The 18,974-nt window shown below is 42.5% G+C and overlaps 1 protein-coding gene across 7 annotated transcripts in view; it reads right to left on the reverse strand.

Annotated features, from left to right (window-relative positions):
- cdc14ab (cell division cycle 14Ab) overlaps positions 1–18,974 on the reverse strand; it is a 67,921-nt gene that overhangs the window by 31,905 nt on the left and 17,042 nt on the right. For all 7 annotated transcript variants that reach the window (XM_046302330.1, XM_046302322.1, XM_046302342.1 and 4 more), the window contains one exon: positions 17,217–17,283. In XM_046302330.1, coding sequence (XP_046158286.1) covers positions 17,217–17,283 — 67 coding nt within the window. The remainder of the gene's footprint in view (positions 1–17,216; positions 17,284–18,974) is intronic.

The following is an 18,974-nucleotide window of genomic DNA, read 5'->3' on the forward strand; positions in this document are numbered from 1 at the left end:
CATGACACGATGCGGTCGCTAAGTACGAGGCTAAATCACTAAGGATAATTATCTGTGCACTTTAACCTTTAATACACTGAGTATACCAAACATTAGGAACACCTTAATATTGAGTTACACCCCCCCTCATTCTATAACCCCTTTCCTCCATTTCAGCAACACTGATTGAGGTAGAGGTGACATCAATAAAGGATCATAACTTTAACCTGGATTCACCTGTTCAGCCTGTCATGGAAAGAGCAAGTGTTCTTAAATGTTTTGTACACTCAGTGTATAGTGTTGGTAATGATAGGTACACAGTGAACAGTCAGCAACCAACCGAGTCAGCATCCAGCCACCAGGATCATGGTGAGCCTGAGGAGAACATGATATCACCATGCTCCTTCCCAGTATTCTATCCTACTCCACACCACTGTGTCCCTCTTGTCTAAGACCTGTGACATTTGTGGCAGTGGTGTCAAATAGGGAGGGTCTGATTATAAGAGTGTGTGTGAAGCCAGTACTACACTGTAAGAGCCATATGCTGCTGAACTGTTATCGATAAGCATTAGGGGGTCATGATTCACAACACTGTACAAGGAAGTAAATTATTTAGTGAATTTTATAGTTCGGCTGAGCGCCCTCTTCTTTTTATTTTTTAGCTCAAGTCCTGGTGGTCCGGAAGTTTAGACTGGTTCTTTATCCACAGGAAATCAATTATCAACTGGTTTAATGGACTGGACACAGACATCACGGTTCTGGTTTCTCATATCTAGATCAGTCACAGACTCCAAAGTCAGTATAATAGCCTAAGAGATGATTTATTTATTTTTATCCAGTTGACAAACCAAAAACTGAAATAGACTGGAAGACCAGGGCTTTGTTCTTAAATCAAAACTGGTTGTGAACAAATACCCCGGCCATGAGCTGTTCACTCCCTTACCGTCGGGCAGACCGTATCAGAGCATGAGGTCTGATAGAAGCCTGTTAGTATCTACAAGCCATCACACTGCCGAACACTTGAACTGGACTGACCACCTGCTCTGATTCTCTGCACTTCAGCAAACATGCACTCGCACACCCACAAATTTGTAAATATTGGACTATAAATTGTAGCTTCCTGTATTATACTCATGCTAAAATGTTTATTATAGTCAGAGCCATTTACTTTATGTTCATATTTTTATCTTTTGTTGTTGTTGCATTGTCGAAGGAACCTGCAGGTAAGCATTTCGTTGGACAGAGTATACCATGTGTATCCTGTACATACTAATAAAACTTCAAACTTCGACACTGAGCAGGCTAGGCGGGGGTTTCCATGCCAACCAGATAGACTAATAAACTATATCATGTCATGTCACCAGTTGAGTCTTAAAGGGATAGTGCAAAACTTTGGCAATTAAGCCATTTTTCTACACACTGATACGATTTATTTGTGTGTGCTGTTTGAAGGAGGTTCAAATTGCAATGGCCGGTGCACATTTCAGGGAGGGCGCCGCTCCATATCAAATATCTTGGTTGTAAAATAGTTGCTATGAAGCCAAATTGACATACAGAAAGTTTACCTCCAGAAATCTGAGACCCTCCTCTCTTCGACAAGGGGACAAAGCTTCCAAACCGGTGTTTTTTCCTGCAACTGCATTTTGAAATGTTATACAATCAGTGCAAGTTTCTTTGCAGTCAGAGGAGAGTGGTTTGCTCATCACAGCAGCATGCCCCAGTGAATCAGGCACAGGGCAGAAGCTTTCATTATAAGAATGAGGATAATGCACTTAACTGTTTAATAAAATCAGGGTTTTAGCATCCCTCAAAATAGGTTGTTTTGAGTGAGGTGACAATGTAGAATGTGCTCTTTCTACTTTTATAGGGAGCCTTCCCATTTTTTACAAACCACGATCTGGGCTGAGAGTCGGATGACAGAGTCGGAAAAGGTCTCTGCTGATGCCACGTTTGACTTTGAATGTGAGAAACCCAGGCCGGTCCATCTTGTTCAGGGGGCTGCTGATCAGCAAAAGGCTCATTATAGTTAAGTGTAAAGAAATTGTGCAAAAAAAATAAAACAATATTAGCAAGCCCATGGGCCAATGGCCCTGTCACCTTTATTTTTTTCCCTTTATCAAATATTTGTAAGTGTCAATTTCGACCAGCCCATTAAAAAAAAATGCAGCCGATCTGGCATTTGCCAGAATTGCTAGATGTCCAACCCTGCTCCTCACAAAACACCAACATGAGCTACTCTGTTATGCATTTCCTTTCCGGTCAGGCCATTACAGGCACTCATCACACAGCTTCATATCACCATTCCCCTGTACCAGTTTAATAAGACTTTAGTAGTTTATGAAGGCTTTAGTTGAAACATTGTTGGTGAACTTTGCAACCATTTAGTCACATTTTGTGACTGTTGCGGATACAGGTATTCTGTCCGTGTGTCCTTTTGTGTAATTTTAATTTTCTCTCCTTCTCCCCTCCTCACAGGTGGCAATCATTCCCCAATCAGTCGCTAATCAGAAGACACACCATCTCCTGTTTCCATTGCCCATTCACATTCCCTTGGTTTAAAAACCCTGTCAACTGTTTTCTCGGGAGCTCAATCTCTTTCTGTCAATATCTCTGTAAAACAATCTCTCGGTAGTTCTCTTGTTTGTTTTAGCATCTCCAGATCACTTTGTCCCCACCTGTGAGTATTGTTTGTGTTATGGTGTTTGCTGGTGGGAAAAGGGGGTACAAAAGTCACCCATGTGCATACACTACCTGTAGGTAAACTTAGTTTAAAAACACTAGTTAGAACGGGGCAGACCACCCACTGTATTTTTGGTTAGTTAGCTGTATTGAAGTAGGCTAGTCTAGCTTAGGGGTATTTTTAGATATTTATTTCTTTGGGTCCAGCTCAGCCCCTTTTCCTGCCCCCCCCCTTACCGTGCGTTTTCAAATAAACCCTGAGTGTTTGACGGTAATTAAGTTGTCTGTGGTTTTTCGTTCTCACTGATACTTTGTCACTATTATACTTTGCATGAGTTATGTTACGGGTCTCGTTACCATCCCCCCCTAGACTGCCGGGCCAAAGGAATTCGTAACAGCGACCCTTTGACTTGGCTGTCAATAATAAGATGTAGTGGAGAGTGCAGTCAGAAAGTATTCAGACCCCTTGACTTTTCCCACATTTTTCCCCTTCACATTTGTTACGTTATTCTAAAATGGATTCAATTGTCATCCCCCCCCCCCCCCAATCAAATCTACACACAATAATAACAAAACAAAAAATGTTTGCAAATTTATTACAAATAAAACTGAAATATATTTTCACAGGTATTCAGACACTTCACTCAGTACTTTTTATGCACCTTTGTCAGCAATTACAGCCTCGAGTCATCATGGGTATGGCTACAAGAATGGCAAAACTGTATTTGGGGAGTTTTCCCCATTCTCCGCAGATCTTCTCAAGCTCTGCCTGGTTGGATGGGCTTCTACACCTGCATTGCTTGCCGTTTTTGGCTGGGTTTCTGTACAGCACTTTGAGATATCAGCTGATGTACGAAGGGCTATATAAATACATTTTGATTTGATGGGAAGCATGCTGCACAGCTATTTTCAGGTCTCTTCAGAGATGTTCGATTGGGTTTAAGTCCAGGCTCTGGCTGGGTCACTTAAAGACATTCAAAGACTTGTATAGAAGCTACTCCTGCATTGTCTTGGCTGTGTGCTTAGGGTCGTTGTCCTGTTGGAAGGTGAACCTTTGCCCCAGCCCTGAGGTCCTGAGCACTCTAGAGCAGGTTTTCATCAAGGAACTCTCTGTACTTTGTTCCGTTCATCTTTCCCTCGATCCAGACTCTGCCGCTGAAAAAAATCCCCACAGCATGATGTGGCCACCACCATGCTTCAGCGTAGGGATGGTGCCAGGTTTCCTCCAGACGTGACGCTTGGCATTTAGGCCATAGTGTTCAATCTTGGTTTCATCAGACCAGAGAATCTTGTTTCTCATGGTCTGAGTGTCCTTTAGGTGCCTTTTACTAAGGAGTGGCTAGCGTCTGGCCACTCTACCATAAAGGCCTGATTGGTGGAGTGCTGCAGAGATGGGGGAACCTTCCAGAAGGAAAACCATCTCCATAGAGCATGGGTGTCAAACTCTGGCCCGTGGGCCAAATTTGGCCCGTGGGGTAATTATATTTGGCCCGTGAGACAATACCAAATTACTACTAGAGCTGGCCCGCCGGTATTATACAGCGCATTCACCACTAATACTACGAATCCCATAATGCTCTGCTGTTTGAGCGCCAATCAGGACAGGACCCAGAAACGCTCTCTCCTCTGTGACAGTAGTCATAGCAACATAGACGCTACAACTGTCAGTGAGCTAACCCTTCCCAAAAATGGTGAAAAGAAAGGCAGAAAACAGGAGCTTTCTGGACAAGTGGGAGGCAGAATATCTGTTTACATATGTAAAAGACAAACCTGTTTGTCTTGTTTGTGGAGTCAACGTGGCTGTAAGTAAGGAGTACAACATTAGACGACACTATGAAACGAAACACCATGACAAATACAAGGACCTGGACATGACTCAAAGGAACCAGAAAGTAGAGGAGATGAAAAGAAGTTTGGTTTCACAACAGAATATGTTTAAAAAAGCCACATCACAAAGCGAGGCTGCTGTAAAGGCTAGTTATATAGTGGCAGCAGAGATCGCAAAATCAGCCCGGCCCTTTAATGAGGGAGAGTTCATGAAAAAGTGCATGATGAAGGTTTGTGACCTCGTATGCCCAGAGAAAAAACAAGCATTTTCAAACTTGAGCCTGAACACAGTAGCTGATCGCACATGTGATCTTGCCACCAATCTGTTCGACCAGCTGATGGAAAAGGGAAAAGATTTTGTTGCGTTCTCCCTCGCTGTGGATGAGAGCTGCGACGCATCTGATACTGCTCAGCTGTCAGTCTTCATCCGTGGAGTGGACTCAAATCTGTGTGTTACGGAGGAGTTATTAGGATTCAAATCAATCCATGGCACAACCACAGGAAAGGAAATCTTTGAGGAGGTTTCCAAATGTGTAACTGAAATAAAGCAGCCGTGGGATAAACTCGTTGGATTAACGACAGATGGTGCGCCAGCGATGTGCGGTAAAAAGAGTGGACTGGTGGGCATGGTTCGGGAGAAGATGCGGGAAGAGAACTGTGCAGGTGAGCTAACTGTTTACCACTGCATCATACATCAGGAAGCACTGTGTGCCAAAGCCCTAAAGATGGAACATGTTATGACCACAGTAACACAGGTAGTTAACTTTATAAGAGCCAAAGGTCTAAATCACCGCCAGTTTAAATCTTTTCTGGAGGAGTGTGGTTCGGCATACCGTGCCGTATCACGCAGAGGTGAGATGGCTAAGCAGAGGAAAAGTACTGAACAGATGTTTCGAGCTGAGTGAGGAAATATGTCAATTCCTGGAAACCAAAGGGAAGGATACAGCAGAGCTCCGGGAGCAAAAGTTCCTGTGTGAGCTGGCCTTTCTCTGTGACATCTCGAGCCATCTCGATGCACTGAACCTGCAGCTTCAGGGGCGGGGGCGCATCATCACAGACATGTACGCTGCAGTGAGGGCCTTCAAAACTAAACTGTGCCTGTGGGAGAATCAGATGCTGCAAGGAAACCCTTGCCATTTTCCCTGCTGCCAATCCATAAAAGCGCAGATCTCTACCGCCGTGTTCCCATGCGCACAGTTTGCTGAAAAACTCAGTGTTCTCGCCGCTGAGTTTAGCCGGCGATTTGCCGACTTCGATGCCCAGAAATGCAAGTTTGAACTGCTTAGTAATCCCTTCGCAGTTGATGTGGAAAATGCACCAACCAACATCCAAATGGAGCTGATTGAACTCCAGTGCAAAGACACGCTGAAGTCAAAGTATGATGCTGTGGGCACCGCACAGTTTCCACGGTTCATCCCTGACACAATGCCTCAGCTCCGCACCCAAGCTGCTCAGATGCTCTCCATGTTCGGCAGCACTTATCTATGCGAGCAACTTTTCTCCTCGATGAAGATGACCAAAACAACTCACAGGAGACGTCTGACTGATGAACATCTTCGCTCGATAATGAGGATTTCTTCAGCTCAGAGCTTGAGCCCAGACATTGATGAACTAGCATCCAAGAAGAGATGCCAGGTATCTGCTACAAGGCATGGGCTTGAATGGTTGATTGATTTATTATCATTTTATTTGTAAAATTATTAGCCAGTGGAAAAAGTTTCTTTTGGTATTTAAATCAGAAGGCTGCAAATAGAAAAGAGGCATACAATTTTTATTTAAATTTTATTTATTTAATAAATGAATGCCATTGATGTGTTTTTTCATTTGAAATTCGATTTTGCATGTCTCCACTATTAAATTATATATTGTATGGTAATAAGCGATGCTTGTTCCATATTCAATGTTAAAGCAAAACTTGTTTGGGTCCATATTAAAAGGTTAATTTGTTCAATGTTGGCCTGTGACTTTGTTCAGGTTTTACATTTTGGCCCACTGGGTATTTGAGTTTGACACCCCTGCCATAGAGGATCTCCTTCAGAGTGACCATTGGGTTCTTGGTCACCACCTTGACAAAGGTCCTTCTCAGTTTGGTTGGGCAGCCAGCTCTTGGTAGTCTTGGTGGTTACATTTTTTTTCCATTTAAGAATAATGGCCACTGTGTTCTTAGGGACAGTAGATTTTTTAATAATTTATTTTTAAAAAACAATGAAATGTCAAATCACTTTATAAAACAGAAAGTCAGAGTAGGAGACTACCCCGTTCAGACAGGGAAACAGAATGGACAAAAAAAGCACACAAACATTGGATATGTGAACGTGCCGTGGGCACGTGCATGCAGTCTTTTTCCATCCCCTAGTCTCCCTGCCAGGTCTGTAGTGTTGACCGCTGTCTGTGAGCTGCTCTCTCTCCCAGGCCTGTGTTAAGTACCTTTTCTCAGTTCTCCTGGGCAGTAGGTTCCATAGTGAATGAAGCCCTCTGCCAGCCACAGTAAACAGTGAAAATGTACTACTCCTGCTCTGTACCATGTTAAGGTTTACAAAGGAAGGAGATCCCTTTAAAACCTCAAGGATCCACTCTTTATTTATTTTTTGCCTAAAATGACTAACTGCCTGCAGCAAGGATATGCAATATTATTGATACCATTTGAAAGGAAACACTTTGAAGTTTGGAATGTGAGAGGAATGTAGGAGAATATAACATTGTATTTTCTTTTACAAGATCTAAATAAAAAAAAGATACAAAAACATATCATCATCTATGTACATTTGTGCGTGTGTACCACGGTTTTCATTAGGAAAATTAGGTGCCGGACAACGTGACCTGCAAGATTTTAATTTACCAGACATTCGAGAAATTTACCAAACATCCATATGGATTGGGTGTGTACGGCTTTAGGACGTTCACCCACGGTGCTCAGAATCACATTTAGATTATGGTCATTCATCAGAATAAAAAATAGCCTCAAGTTGTAATAAAATAAAAGTATAATGACCTTATACCAACGACAGGTTTTATTGAAAAGTTGTCTTCCTCCCCACTATAAAAACATTTATCCTAGTAGAACAAGTTGCCGACACAGTAATACCGGAACCGTAAAATCCTTGATTTCATGTATGTAAACATCACAAGCCTCCTCCCTTAGTTTATTTTACTCACTGCTTTAGCACACTCCACCAACCCCGATGTCCTTGCCATGTCTGAATCCTGGTTTAGGAAGGCCACCAAAAATTCTGAGATTTCCATCCAACTACAACATTTTCCGTCAAGATAGAACTGCCAAACGGGGAGGAGTCTCCCTTATAGATATTATCCTGACCAATTTGCCCTCCAAATACAACTGCTGTTTTCAATCAGGATCTTAGGGATCACTGCCTCATTGCCTGCTTCCATTATGGGTCAGCTGTGCAATCCGGTTTCCGAGCTGGTCATGGGTGCACTTCAGCCACGCTCAAGATACTAAACGATATCATAATCGCCATCGATAAAAGACAGTACTGTGCAGCAGCACCACATTCTTATCGGCAGACTCAACAGTCTTGGCTTCTCAAATGACTGCTTCACCAACTACTTCTCTAATAAAGTTCAGTGTGTCAAATTGGAGGGCCTGTTGTCCAGACCTCTGGCAATCTCTATGGGGGTACCACAGGCTTCAATTCTCAGGGCGACTTTTCTCTGTAGATATCAACGATGTCGCTCTTGCTGCGGATGATTCCTTGATCCAACTCTACGCAGACGACCCCATTCTGTATACTTCTGGCCCTTCTTTGGACAATGTAAACAAACCTCCAAACAAGCTTCTCGTCTCCCTACCAGTGAGGAAGTACAGTTCCCGCTCAGCCCAGTCAAAACGGTTCGCTGCTCTGGCTCCCCAATGGTGGAACAAACTCCCTCACGACGCCAGGACAGCGGAGTCAATCACCACCTTCCGGAGACACCTGAAACCCCACCTCTTTAAGGAATACTTAGGATAGGATAAAGTAATCCTTCTCACCCCCTCCCCCCTTAAAATATTTAGATGCACTATTGTAAAGTGGCTGTTCCACTGGATGTCATAAGGTGAATGCACCAATTTGTAAGTCGCTCTGGATAAGAGCGTCTGCTAAATGACTTAAATGTAATGTAAATGTAAGCTTCAATGCCATAGAACACTCCTTCTGTGGCCTCCAACTGCTCTTAAACGCTAGTAAAATAAAACGCATGCTATTCAACCGATCGCTGCCCACACCCGCCCAGCATCACCACTCTGGACGGTTCGGACTCAATATGTGGACAACTACAAATTCCAAGGTGTCTGGCTAGACTGTAAACTCTCCTTCCAGACTCACACTAAGCATCTCCAATCCAAAATTAAATCTAGAATCGGCTTCCTATTTCACAACAAAGCCTCCTTCACTCACACTACCAAACATACCCTCATAAAACTGACCATCCTACCGATCCTCGACTTTGGCGATGTCATTTACAAAATAGCCTCCAACACTCTACTCAACAAATTGGATGCAGTCTATCACAGTGCCATCCGTTTTGTCACCAAAGCCCCATATACCACCCACCACTGCAACTTATATGCTCTCGTCGGCTGGCCCTCGCTACATATTCACCGCCAGACCCACTGGCTCCAGGTCATCTATAAGGCTTTGCTAGGTAAAGCTCCGCCTTATCTCAGCTCACTGGTAACCATAAAACCTACCCGTAGCATGCGCTCCAGCAGGTATATCTCACTGGTCATCCCCAAAGCCAACACCTCTATGGCAGCCTTTCCTTCCAGTTCTCTGCTGCCAATAACTGGAAAGTTGGAGACTCATATCTCCCTCACTAACTTGAAGCATCAGCTATCTGAGCAGCTTACCAATCGTTGAAGCTTTACATAGTCTATCTGTAAATAGCCCATCCAACTGCCTACCTCATCCCCATATTGTTTCTATTTACTTTTTTGCACACCAGTATTTCTACTTGCACATCTATCACTCCAGTGTTAATTTGCTAAATTGTAATTACTTCACTACTATGGCATATTTATTGCCTTACCTCCTTACTCCATTTGCACACACCGTATATTGATTTTTCAATTGTGTTATTGACTGTACTTTTGTTTATCCCATGTGCAACTGTTGTTTTTTGATGCACTGCTTTGCTTTATCTTGGCCAGGTCGCAGTTGTAAATGAGAACTTGTTCTCAACTGGCCTACCTGGTTAAAAGGTGAAATAAAAAAATATAAAATGGTTTAAAATGTATAATGTATAAATTATGAACAACCTGGCCTGTTATTGTTTGTATGAACAGTTTAATTAATTAATTACAAAACACAGCAGTTTCAAATGACAATTTAGGCCTCTCGGGGCAGCAGGGTAGCATAGTGGTTATAGCATTGGACTAGTAACCGGAAGGTTGCAAGTTCAAACCCCCGAGCTGACAAGGTACAAATCTGTAGTTCTGCCCCTGAACAGGTAGTTAGCCTAGGAACAGGTGGGTTGTCATTGAAAATAAGAATTTGTTCTTAACTGACTTGCCTAGTTAAATAAAGGTAAAATAAAAATGTAATTTAGCCCAACGCACTCAAGGCAGCCACAAATTGAAGACGTTATAAAACTGTTGTTGGACAATCAAATCCGATATGAAAATTAACATTTGTTAAGACTGGTTCATTGAGAGAAAGCTTATTTTACAATGCTCCTGTGAAACGAGGCCAGCGCCATGCATTTAAGGTAACATGCTAATTCATATTATGTTTGTCATTTGAACTTCCGGAGACACCTGAAACCCCACCTCTTTAAGGAATACCTAGGATAGGATAAAGTAATCCTTCTCACCCCCCCTTAAAATATTTAGATGCACTATTGTAAAGTGGTTGTTCCACTGGATGTCATAAGGTGAATGCACCAATTTGTAAGTCGCTCTGGATAAGAGCGTCTGCTAAATGACTTAAATGTAAATGTAACTATCGTGGGGTCATGACTGGTGTCATGTGTGATATAGTTGGCTTATTGATAACTCTGTTTCATACTATAGGCAATAGGCATCCTAATGATTGCAACTCTCCAATGTGACTAGTTGGCAACAATGTTGATACATGATACACATTATTACTCAAGTTTTGGAATGGATTGATAGACTATATACTATACATGACACAGGGGCAGCATATGTTGATCTGGCTTAGGGTGGTAGCAGAACTGCTAGGACTGGGCCTGATGAACACAATGTGCTTCTAATTTACTTGCGTTTGCAGCAGACCTTTGCCTGATCAAAGAGAACAGATGGGAAGTAAAAACTGTCAACTCCTTGGAAAAGCTTTACGCCGATCAGCCTCGTTACTTTGTCCTCAAGGCACGATCGTGAGGCAGTCTGTCGGTTTTGAAAAAAATAATCTCCTCGGCGGGAACACTGGACACGGGGATAGTAAACACAATTTATGCCAATTTTGCCCAGTACACTTAGCTATAGTGCCTATGAGGACCTCACATCTTTTGCGTGAGTAAAAATAGAACACACCCAACACTAATTTCCAAGCAGCTTGAGGATTTAACGCATTATTTTGCAATGGATTTATTCATTTTTCTCCAGACATCTTAATGGATCAGCTTTTCATACATACAATATTTGTTTTTCATGTATATACAGTTGAAGTCAGAAGTTTACATACACCTTAGCCAAATACATTTAAAGTCAGTTTCACAATTCCTGACATTTAATCCCAGTAAAAAAAAATCCCTGTTTTAGGTCAGTTAGGATCACCACGTTTATTTTAATGTGAAATGTCAGAATAATAGTGGAGAGATGTATGATGTATTTCAGCTTTTATTTATTTCATCACATTCCCAGTGGGTAAGACGTTTACATACACTCAATTAGTATTTGGCATCATTGCCTTTAAGTTGTTTAACTTGGGTTAAACGTTTTGGGTAGCCTTCCCCAAGCTTCCCACAATAAGTTGGATGAATTTTGAGCCATTCCTCCTGACAGAGCTGGTGTAACGGAGTCAGGTTTGTAGGCCTCCATGCTCGCACACACTTTTTCAGTTCTGTCCGCATATTTTCTATGGGATTGAGGTCAGGGCTTTGTTATGGCCACTCCAATACCTTGACTTTGTTGTCCTTAAGCCATTTTGCCACAACTTTGGAAGTATGCTTGGGGTCATTGTCCATTTGGAAGACTCATTTACAACCACGCTTTACCTTCCTGACGGATGTCTTGATGTTGCTTCAAAATATCCACAATTTTCCTACCTCATGATGCAATCTATTTTGTGAAGTGCACCAGTCCCTCCTGCAGCAAAGCACCCCCAACAACATGATGCTGTCACCCCCGTGCTTCACGGTTGAGATGTTGACTCAAATTAAGTTAATTAGCCCATCAGTAGCTTCTAATGCCAAGACATCATTTTCTGGAATTGTCCAAGCTGTTTAAAAGGCAGTCAACTTAGTGTATGTAAACTTCTGACCCACTGGAATTGTGATACAGTGAATTATAAGTTAAATAATCTGTCTGTAAACAATTGTTGGAAAAATTACTTGTGTCATGCAAAGTAGAAGTCCTAACCGACTTGCGAAAACTAAAGTTTGATAAAAAGAAATTTGTGGAGTGGTTGAAAATTTTGTTAAATTTAAACTTCCGACTTCAACTGAAAAAAAATTATAATTGCGTCCAGAAGCTAGCATTTACCTGTGTGTTTTTTATTTTATTTCACCTTTATTTAACCAGGTAGGCTCGTTGAGAACAAGTTCTCATTTACAACTGCAACCTGGCCAAGAAAGCATAGTAGTGTGAACAGACAACACAGAGTTACACATGGAGTAAACAATAAACAAGTCAATAACACAGAAAAAAAGAGTCTATATACATTGTGTGCAAAAGGTATGAGGAGGAAGGCGAATAATTACAATTTAGCAGATTAACACTGGAGTGATAAATGATCAGATGGTCATGTGCAGGTAGAGATACTAGTGTGCAAAAGAGCAGAAAAGTAAATAAATAAAAACAGTATGGGGATGAGGTAGGTAAATTGGGTGGGCTATTTACCGATGGACTATGTACAGCTGCAGCGATCGGTTAGCTGCTCAGATAGCAGATGTTTAAAGTTGGTGAGGGAGATAAGTCTCCAACTTCAGCGATTTTTGCAATTCGTTACAGTCACAGGCAGCAGAGAACTGGAACGAAAGGCGGCCAAATGAGGTGTTGGCTTTAGGGATGATCAGTGAGCTACACCTGCTGGAGCGCATGCTACGGGTGGGTGTTGCCATTGTGACCAGTGAACTGAGATAAGGCGTAGCTTTACCTAGCATAGACTTGTAGACAACCTGGAGCCAGTGGGTCCGGCGACGAATATATAGCGAGGGCCAGCCGACTAGAGCATACAGGTCGCAGTGGTGGGCGGTATAAGGTACTTTAGTAACAAAACGGATGGCACTGTGATTACTCAGCAAACTGGATGCAGTTTGAGTATTGGAAGCTGTTTTGTAAATGACATCGCCTAAGTCGAGGATCGGTAGGATAGTCAGTTTTACTAGGGTAAGTTTGGCGGCGTGAGTGAAGGAGGCTTTGTTGCGGAATAGAAAGCCGACTCTAGATTTGATTTTAGATTGGAGATGTTTGATATGGGTCTGGAAGGAGAGTTTACAGTCTAGCCAGACACCTAGGTACTTATAGATGTCCACATATTCTAGGTCGGAACCATCCAGGGTGGTGATGCTAGTCGGGCGTGCGGGTGCAGGCAGCGAGCGGTTGAAAAGCATGCATTTGGTTTTATTAGCGTTTAAGAGCAGTTTTAGGCCACGGAAGGAGTGTTGTATGGCATTGAAGCTCGTTTGGAGGTTAATATATAATAATAATAATAATAGCCATTTAGCAGACGCTTTTATCCAAAGCGACTTACAGTCATGTGTGCATACATTCTACGTATGGGTGGTCCCGGGGATCGAACCCACTACCCTGGCGTTACAAGCACCATGCTCTACCAACTGAGCTACAGTGTCCAAGGAAGGGCCAGAAGTATACAGAATGGTGTCGTCTGCGTAGAGGTGGATCAGGGAATCGCCCGCAGCAAGAGCAACATCATTGGTATATACAGTGAAAAGAGTCGTCTCGAGAATTGAACACTGTGGCACCCCCATAGAGACTGCCAGAGGACCGGACAACATGCCCTCCGATTTGACATACTGAACTCTGTCTGCAAAGTAGTTGGTGAACCAGGCAAGGCAGTCATTAGAAAAACCGAGGCTACTGAGTCTGCTGATAAGAATATGGTGATTGACAGAGTCGAAGGCCTTGGCCAGGTCGATGAAGACGGCTACACGACAGTGTGTCAAGTGATTAATTCTTCAGCACAGTGGCATGCTAATGAGGGCACTGGGAGAAGCCCGGGCAGAGAAACAGCCAAACAGTGAATCATGGAACAGATCACCGTGATTAGAACCGAAACAGCCTGTAATTAACACAACAGGCTGCCGTCTGAGCCAACACCATACATTAGAGACTCACAGCATTACAGGACCATAACGAGGTGGGGAAATGGGTGCTTAAAGCACCAGCAAAACAGCAACAAAGGGAAGTAGGCAAGTTGTTCTGAGGGCTATATACTAGCCTATACCGATACCAGGACTTGTATACATTTCATGAGAATTAACAAGGCAAGTTTAAATTCACCCCAAATCCTCATTTCAAATAAATGGGCACTGGAGATTAAAATCTCCCGTAAATTTCAATATCGCCACGGATTAAGTTGTTATTCCCTGCCTCTCACAATGGGAAGAGACATTCCCTAGGTTGTTGGGGAGTGATGTAGTGGGGTAGGTGGGCGCTAGGGCCTTTTGGGGAAGATGGCAGAAAAAGCTGAAATGTACAGTGGGATCTGAGACATTCCTGTCCAATGGGTGTTTGACAAATTTTCTGGAATGACATGGCCAAACAACACACACACACACACACACACACACACACACAGAGATTCAGCTGTAGTACGTCTCGACTAGAGGTCGACCGATTATTGGAGGACCAAAAAAAGCCGATACCAATTAATCGGACGATTTTTATTTATTTATTTTTAATAATGACAATTACAACAATACTGAATGAACACTTATTTTTTCACTTAATATAATACATCAATAAAATCTATTTAGCCTCAAGTAAATAATGAAACATGTTCAATTTGGTTTAAATCATGCAAAAACAAAAGTGTTGGAGAAGTAAAAGTGCAATACGTGCCATGTAAGAAAGCTAACGTTTTAGTTCCTTGCTAAGAACATGAGAACATATGAAAGCTGGTGGTTCCTTTAAACATGAGTCTTCAATATTCCCAGGTAAGAAGTTTTAGGTTGTAGTTATCATAGGAATTATAGGACTATTTCCCTCTATACCATTTGTATTTCAATAACCTTTGACTATTGGATCTTCTTATAGGCACTATAGTTTTGCCAGTGTAACAGTATATCTTCCGTCCCTCTCCTCGCTCCTCCCTGGGCTCGAACCAGCAACACAACAGCCACCATCGAAGCAGTGTTACCCATGCAGAGCAAGGGAAACAACTACTAGAAGGCTCAGAGCGAGTGATGTTTGAAACACTATTAACGCGCTAATTAGCTAGCCATTTCACTTCGGTTACACCAGCCTCATCTCGGGAGTTGATAGGCTTGAAGTCAAACAGCGCAATGCTTGACGCACAACGAAGAGCTGCTAGCAAAACGCACAAAAGTGCTGTTTGAATTAATGTTTACGCGCCTGCTTCTGCCTACCACCGCTCAGCCAGATACTTAGATACTTGTATGCTCAGTCAGATTATATGCAACGCAGGACATGTTAGATAATATCTAGTAATATCATCAACCATGTGTAGTTAACTAGTGATTATGATTGATTGTTTTTTATAAGATTAATGCTAGTTAGCAACTTACATTGGCTTACTGCATTTGCGTAACAGGCAGTCTCCTCGTGGAGTGGAACGAGAGAGAGGCAGGTCGTTATTGCGTTGGACCAGTTGAAGACCAAGGTGAAAATCTGTCGTTCTGCTCCTGAACGAGGCAGTTAACCCACCGTTCCTAGGCCGTCATTGAAAATAAGAATGTGTTCTTAACTGACTTGCCTAGTTAAATAAAGGTATAAAATAGAAAAAAAATTATTTTATTTTATCGGCGCCCAAAAATACCGATTTCCGATTGCTATGAAAACTTGAAATCAGCCCTAATTAAATCGGCCGTTCTGATTAATCGGTTCACCTCTAGTTTCAACCAAGTGTTGATGCTAAGTACGTAATAAGTTCACATCATCCCATTTTAAAAGGAGGCCCTCCATTCCATGTCAAAACATGGACAGAACCTTTGTAGCTAAAAATACAGCACAAGCACCGTAAAGCTTTCTCCATGACTTCCAGCAACTAAATGGACCAGGTTTGCACACACTACACAGAAATATACAGGAAAAAAAGCCTAAGGTGGCACCATAAAGATGTTCTGGGTTTTGTTTGTATAGTTCTCATTCCCTTTTGACCACTAGATTTGCCATTAAATACAGGGAACGTTCTGAGAGACCCTGCATCTACAGGGAACGTTCTACCCAAATACTGACCTCCATGTCTGATCGGAGGAGGATTAGTCAGCCATGATAAGAACAGACCGAGGCACACACTGCCGGCACCATAAATCCCCAGCTTAGCCACTGTGAGAGAGCGAGCGCCTTCGTCCATGTACCTGCAGGGAAGTGTGCCCCACATGCTGTGCCGCGTGAGTCCATGCTACCTTCCTACTGCTCACCATCCCCCCCAACAAAGTAGAACACCCTCATACCCCATAGACTACACACAACATAGGATCCTCCACCCACCCGGACTACAGAACTCTGCCCTCAGTCTGGGATTATGGTCTTAATAATGCTAGGTCAGGATGTGCGGGCAAAGCTGTAAACAAAGACACTTCTTTAGACTGCTATGGCAGGTTTGTTTAACCATGGAATCTCAATGCAATTTTGGTTGGATAAAAGCAGGTTATTTAAGCAATAAGACCTGAGGGAGTCTGGTACATGGCCAATATACCACGGCTAAGGACTGTTCTTAAGCACGACAACTGAGTGCCTGGATACAGCCGTTAGCAAAATATTCCATGGCTATCCCCCGAGGTGCCTTATTGCTATTATAAATGGGTTACCAAAGTAATTAGAGCAGTAAAAATATATGTTTTGTCATACCCGTGGTATACGATACCACGGCTGTCTGCCAAATCAGCATTCAGGCCACGAACCACACAGTTTATAATTGGTCCTATGAGACAGATGAAAAACTTTAATTTGTAACCCCCGTCACACTGCAAGACTCATCCTAACCCATTACGTTGAAATAGGTCTCGATTTCCTCAGTTTAGGCTGAAGGTGTTATTAACTTCAGGTTATGATGCATAAATACCATGTAGATGGTTTGGGGTTTCAAATAATTTGGTAACTCATTCAGAATTAAGGTAATTACACATCAACATTGACATGTGTAGTTAACCTAAGGACAGAACGAAAATAAGTACTGTGTTTACATTTAGGCTACCATGGTAGTTACTGAGTAACTGAAGACCAACATCACTTCCTGTAAAGTGTTAGCTTGCCTTGGATATAAAAAGTGCTTAGAATGGTGATAGAGAGAGGAAGAGAGGGCGCAGGAGGAAAGCAATCAAGATGTTACAAAAATTATTAAAGTTCAATTTAACATTACAATTTATTGTAAAGCCAAATAACTCCATAAATACACACAACTCACTTTCCAGATTCCTTGTAGGCAGTCGAGAATCGTCAGGTTGTATGTGCAATTTCCAAACGAGGCATCCCTGAAAAACAAAGACATGAAGGCGTGAGTGAACGATTCATTGAAAAATGAGTGAGTGATAAGAGTGTCGCAATGAACACAGAGATTGGAAAAACTGGAGCCCACACATGGGTACTTTATAGGTAGAGTTATGGATGGACAAGAGGGGTATACAAGGTTCTCTTTGAATAGGGTAAGCTATATATTCTCCATGTTTGCCTAAGTACTTCAGAGAGATTGGCAGAGGACAGCCAATGTAGCATCCTCACCCCCCTATGACCATGCCTCAGGACTACCTGACATGACGGACTCCTTGCTGTCCCCAGTCCACCTGGCCGTGCTGCTGCTCCAGTTTCAACTGTTCTGCCTTATTATTATTGTACTATGCTGGTAATTTATGAACATTTGAACATCTTGGCCATGTTCTGTTATAATCTCCACCCAGCACAGCCAGAAGAGGAACCCACATAGCCTGGTTCCTCTAGGTTTCAGCCTTTCTAGGGAGTTTTTCCTAGCCACCGTGCTTCTACACCTGCATTGCTTGCTGTTTGCGGTTTTAGGCTGGGTTTCTGTACAGCACTTTGAGATATCAGCTGATGTACGAAGGGCTATATAAATAAATGTGATTTGATTTGATAACAACCCTCCAGACACACACCCATATCAGATTCAAAATACAGCAAACATCCCCATTGCACACAGACACAAATAAGCAACCCTCTATCCAAACCTTTAAATAATGATATCATCTTCATGGGACATGGGTACCAAGAGGAATGCTCCAATAGAACCAGGCATTGCGCCAGGACAACATTGATGTCACCATACACTTCTCAGATGACATCCTAGATCTAGAACCCCTGATATACAGGCTGTGGGTGACACTGAGTCACCTTGGAAACAATTACCATTTGCAGTGTCTCATATTATGGGATAGATGGACACTAAATAATAGGCCAGAGACAAAGGAGAATAAAATAACGTTGTTTTCAAACAGAGCTTGAAACAGGGCTCTGTATATTCATGGTGCAAAGCGGAAGACGATCTCCATGTTCTTATGGGGATGTTGCGTGCAGAGTTGGCCCTGAGAGAGGACACCAGACAATGTGGGAGAGATCTTTCTAGAGATATCCTTCACAAAATGCAAGCATTTGCATTGCAGCCCTATTTGGCCTAGCCAATAACATAGTTTGTCTCAAAAACACATTTATGCACACAAACTGAATGTACATTATGCGCAAGTTTACTTGATTCCTCATTTCATATGCATATTGTAGATGGCAGAAAGAATCTGGGTCAAAGTCAGCTGTTGTGTTCCCTTTCCAATCTTGGAGTGAAGCTGCAGGCTGTGAGCGTTCTGCTACTGACAAGAACATCAACGTGAATGGGAGAGGTTCAACCAAGAACCTTCAAGAGGCCACCTACACAAAGCAGTGCGGCGGAAGCATGAGGAGCTCAGTTACCGTGACACCACACACAGACATTCACATACAGAAAAAACATTTGTGCATGTGTGTGATTATATGCCACAATGTGTTGAGTCTCTGTATCGTAATGTGTATCAATGTACTAATGTGCGTGTGAGTCAGTCCGTTTCCCTGTCATGACAGTGTAGCAATACCATCTCAAACTCCAGTCTGCACACAGCTAAAATAAGTCAACCACTAATTAGTAGGGCTGTGATGATAGCAGTACCGTAATAGTTTTTCCATG

The sequence above is a fragment of the Oncorhynchus gorbuscha genome, linkage group LG02 (assembly GCF_021184085.1).
Source record: "Oncorhynchus gorbuscha isolate QuinsamMale2020 ecotype Even-year linkage group LG02, OgorEven_v1.0, whole genome shotgun sequence".
Lineage (NCBI taxonomy): Eukaryota > Metazoa > Chordata > Actinopteri > Salmoniformes > Salmonidae > Oncorhynchus > Oncorhynchus gorbuscha.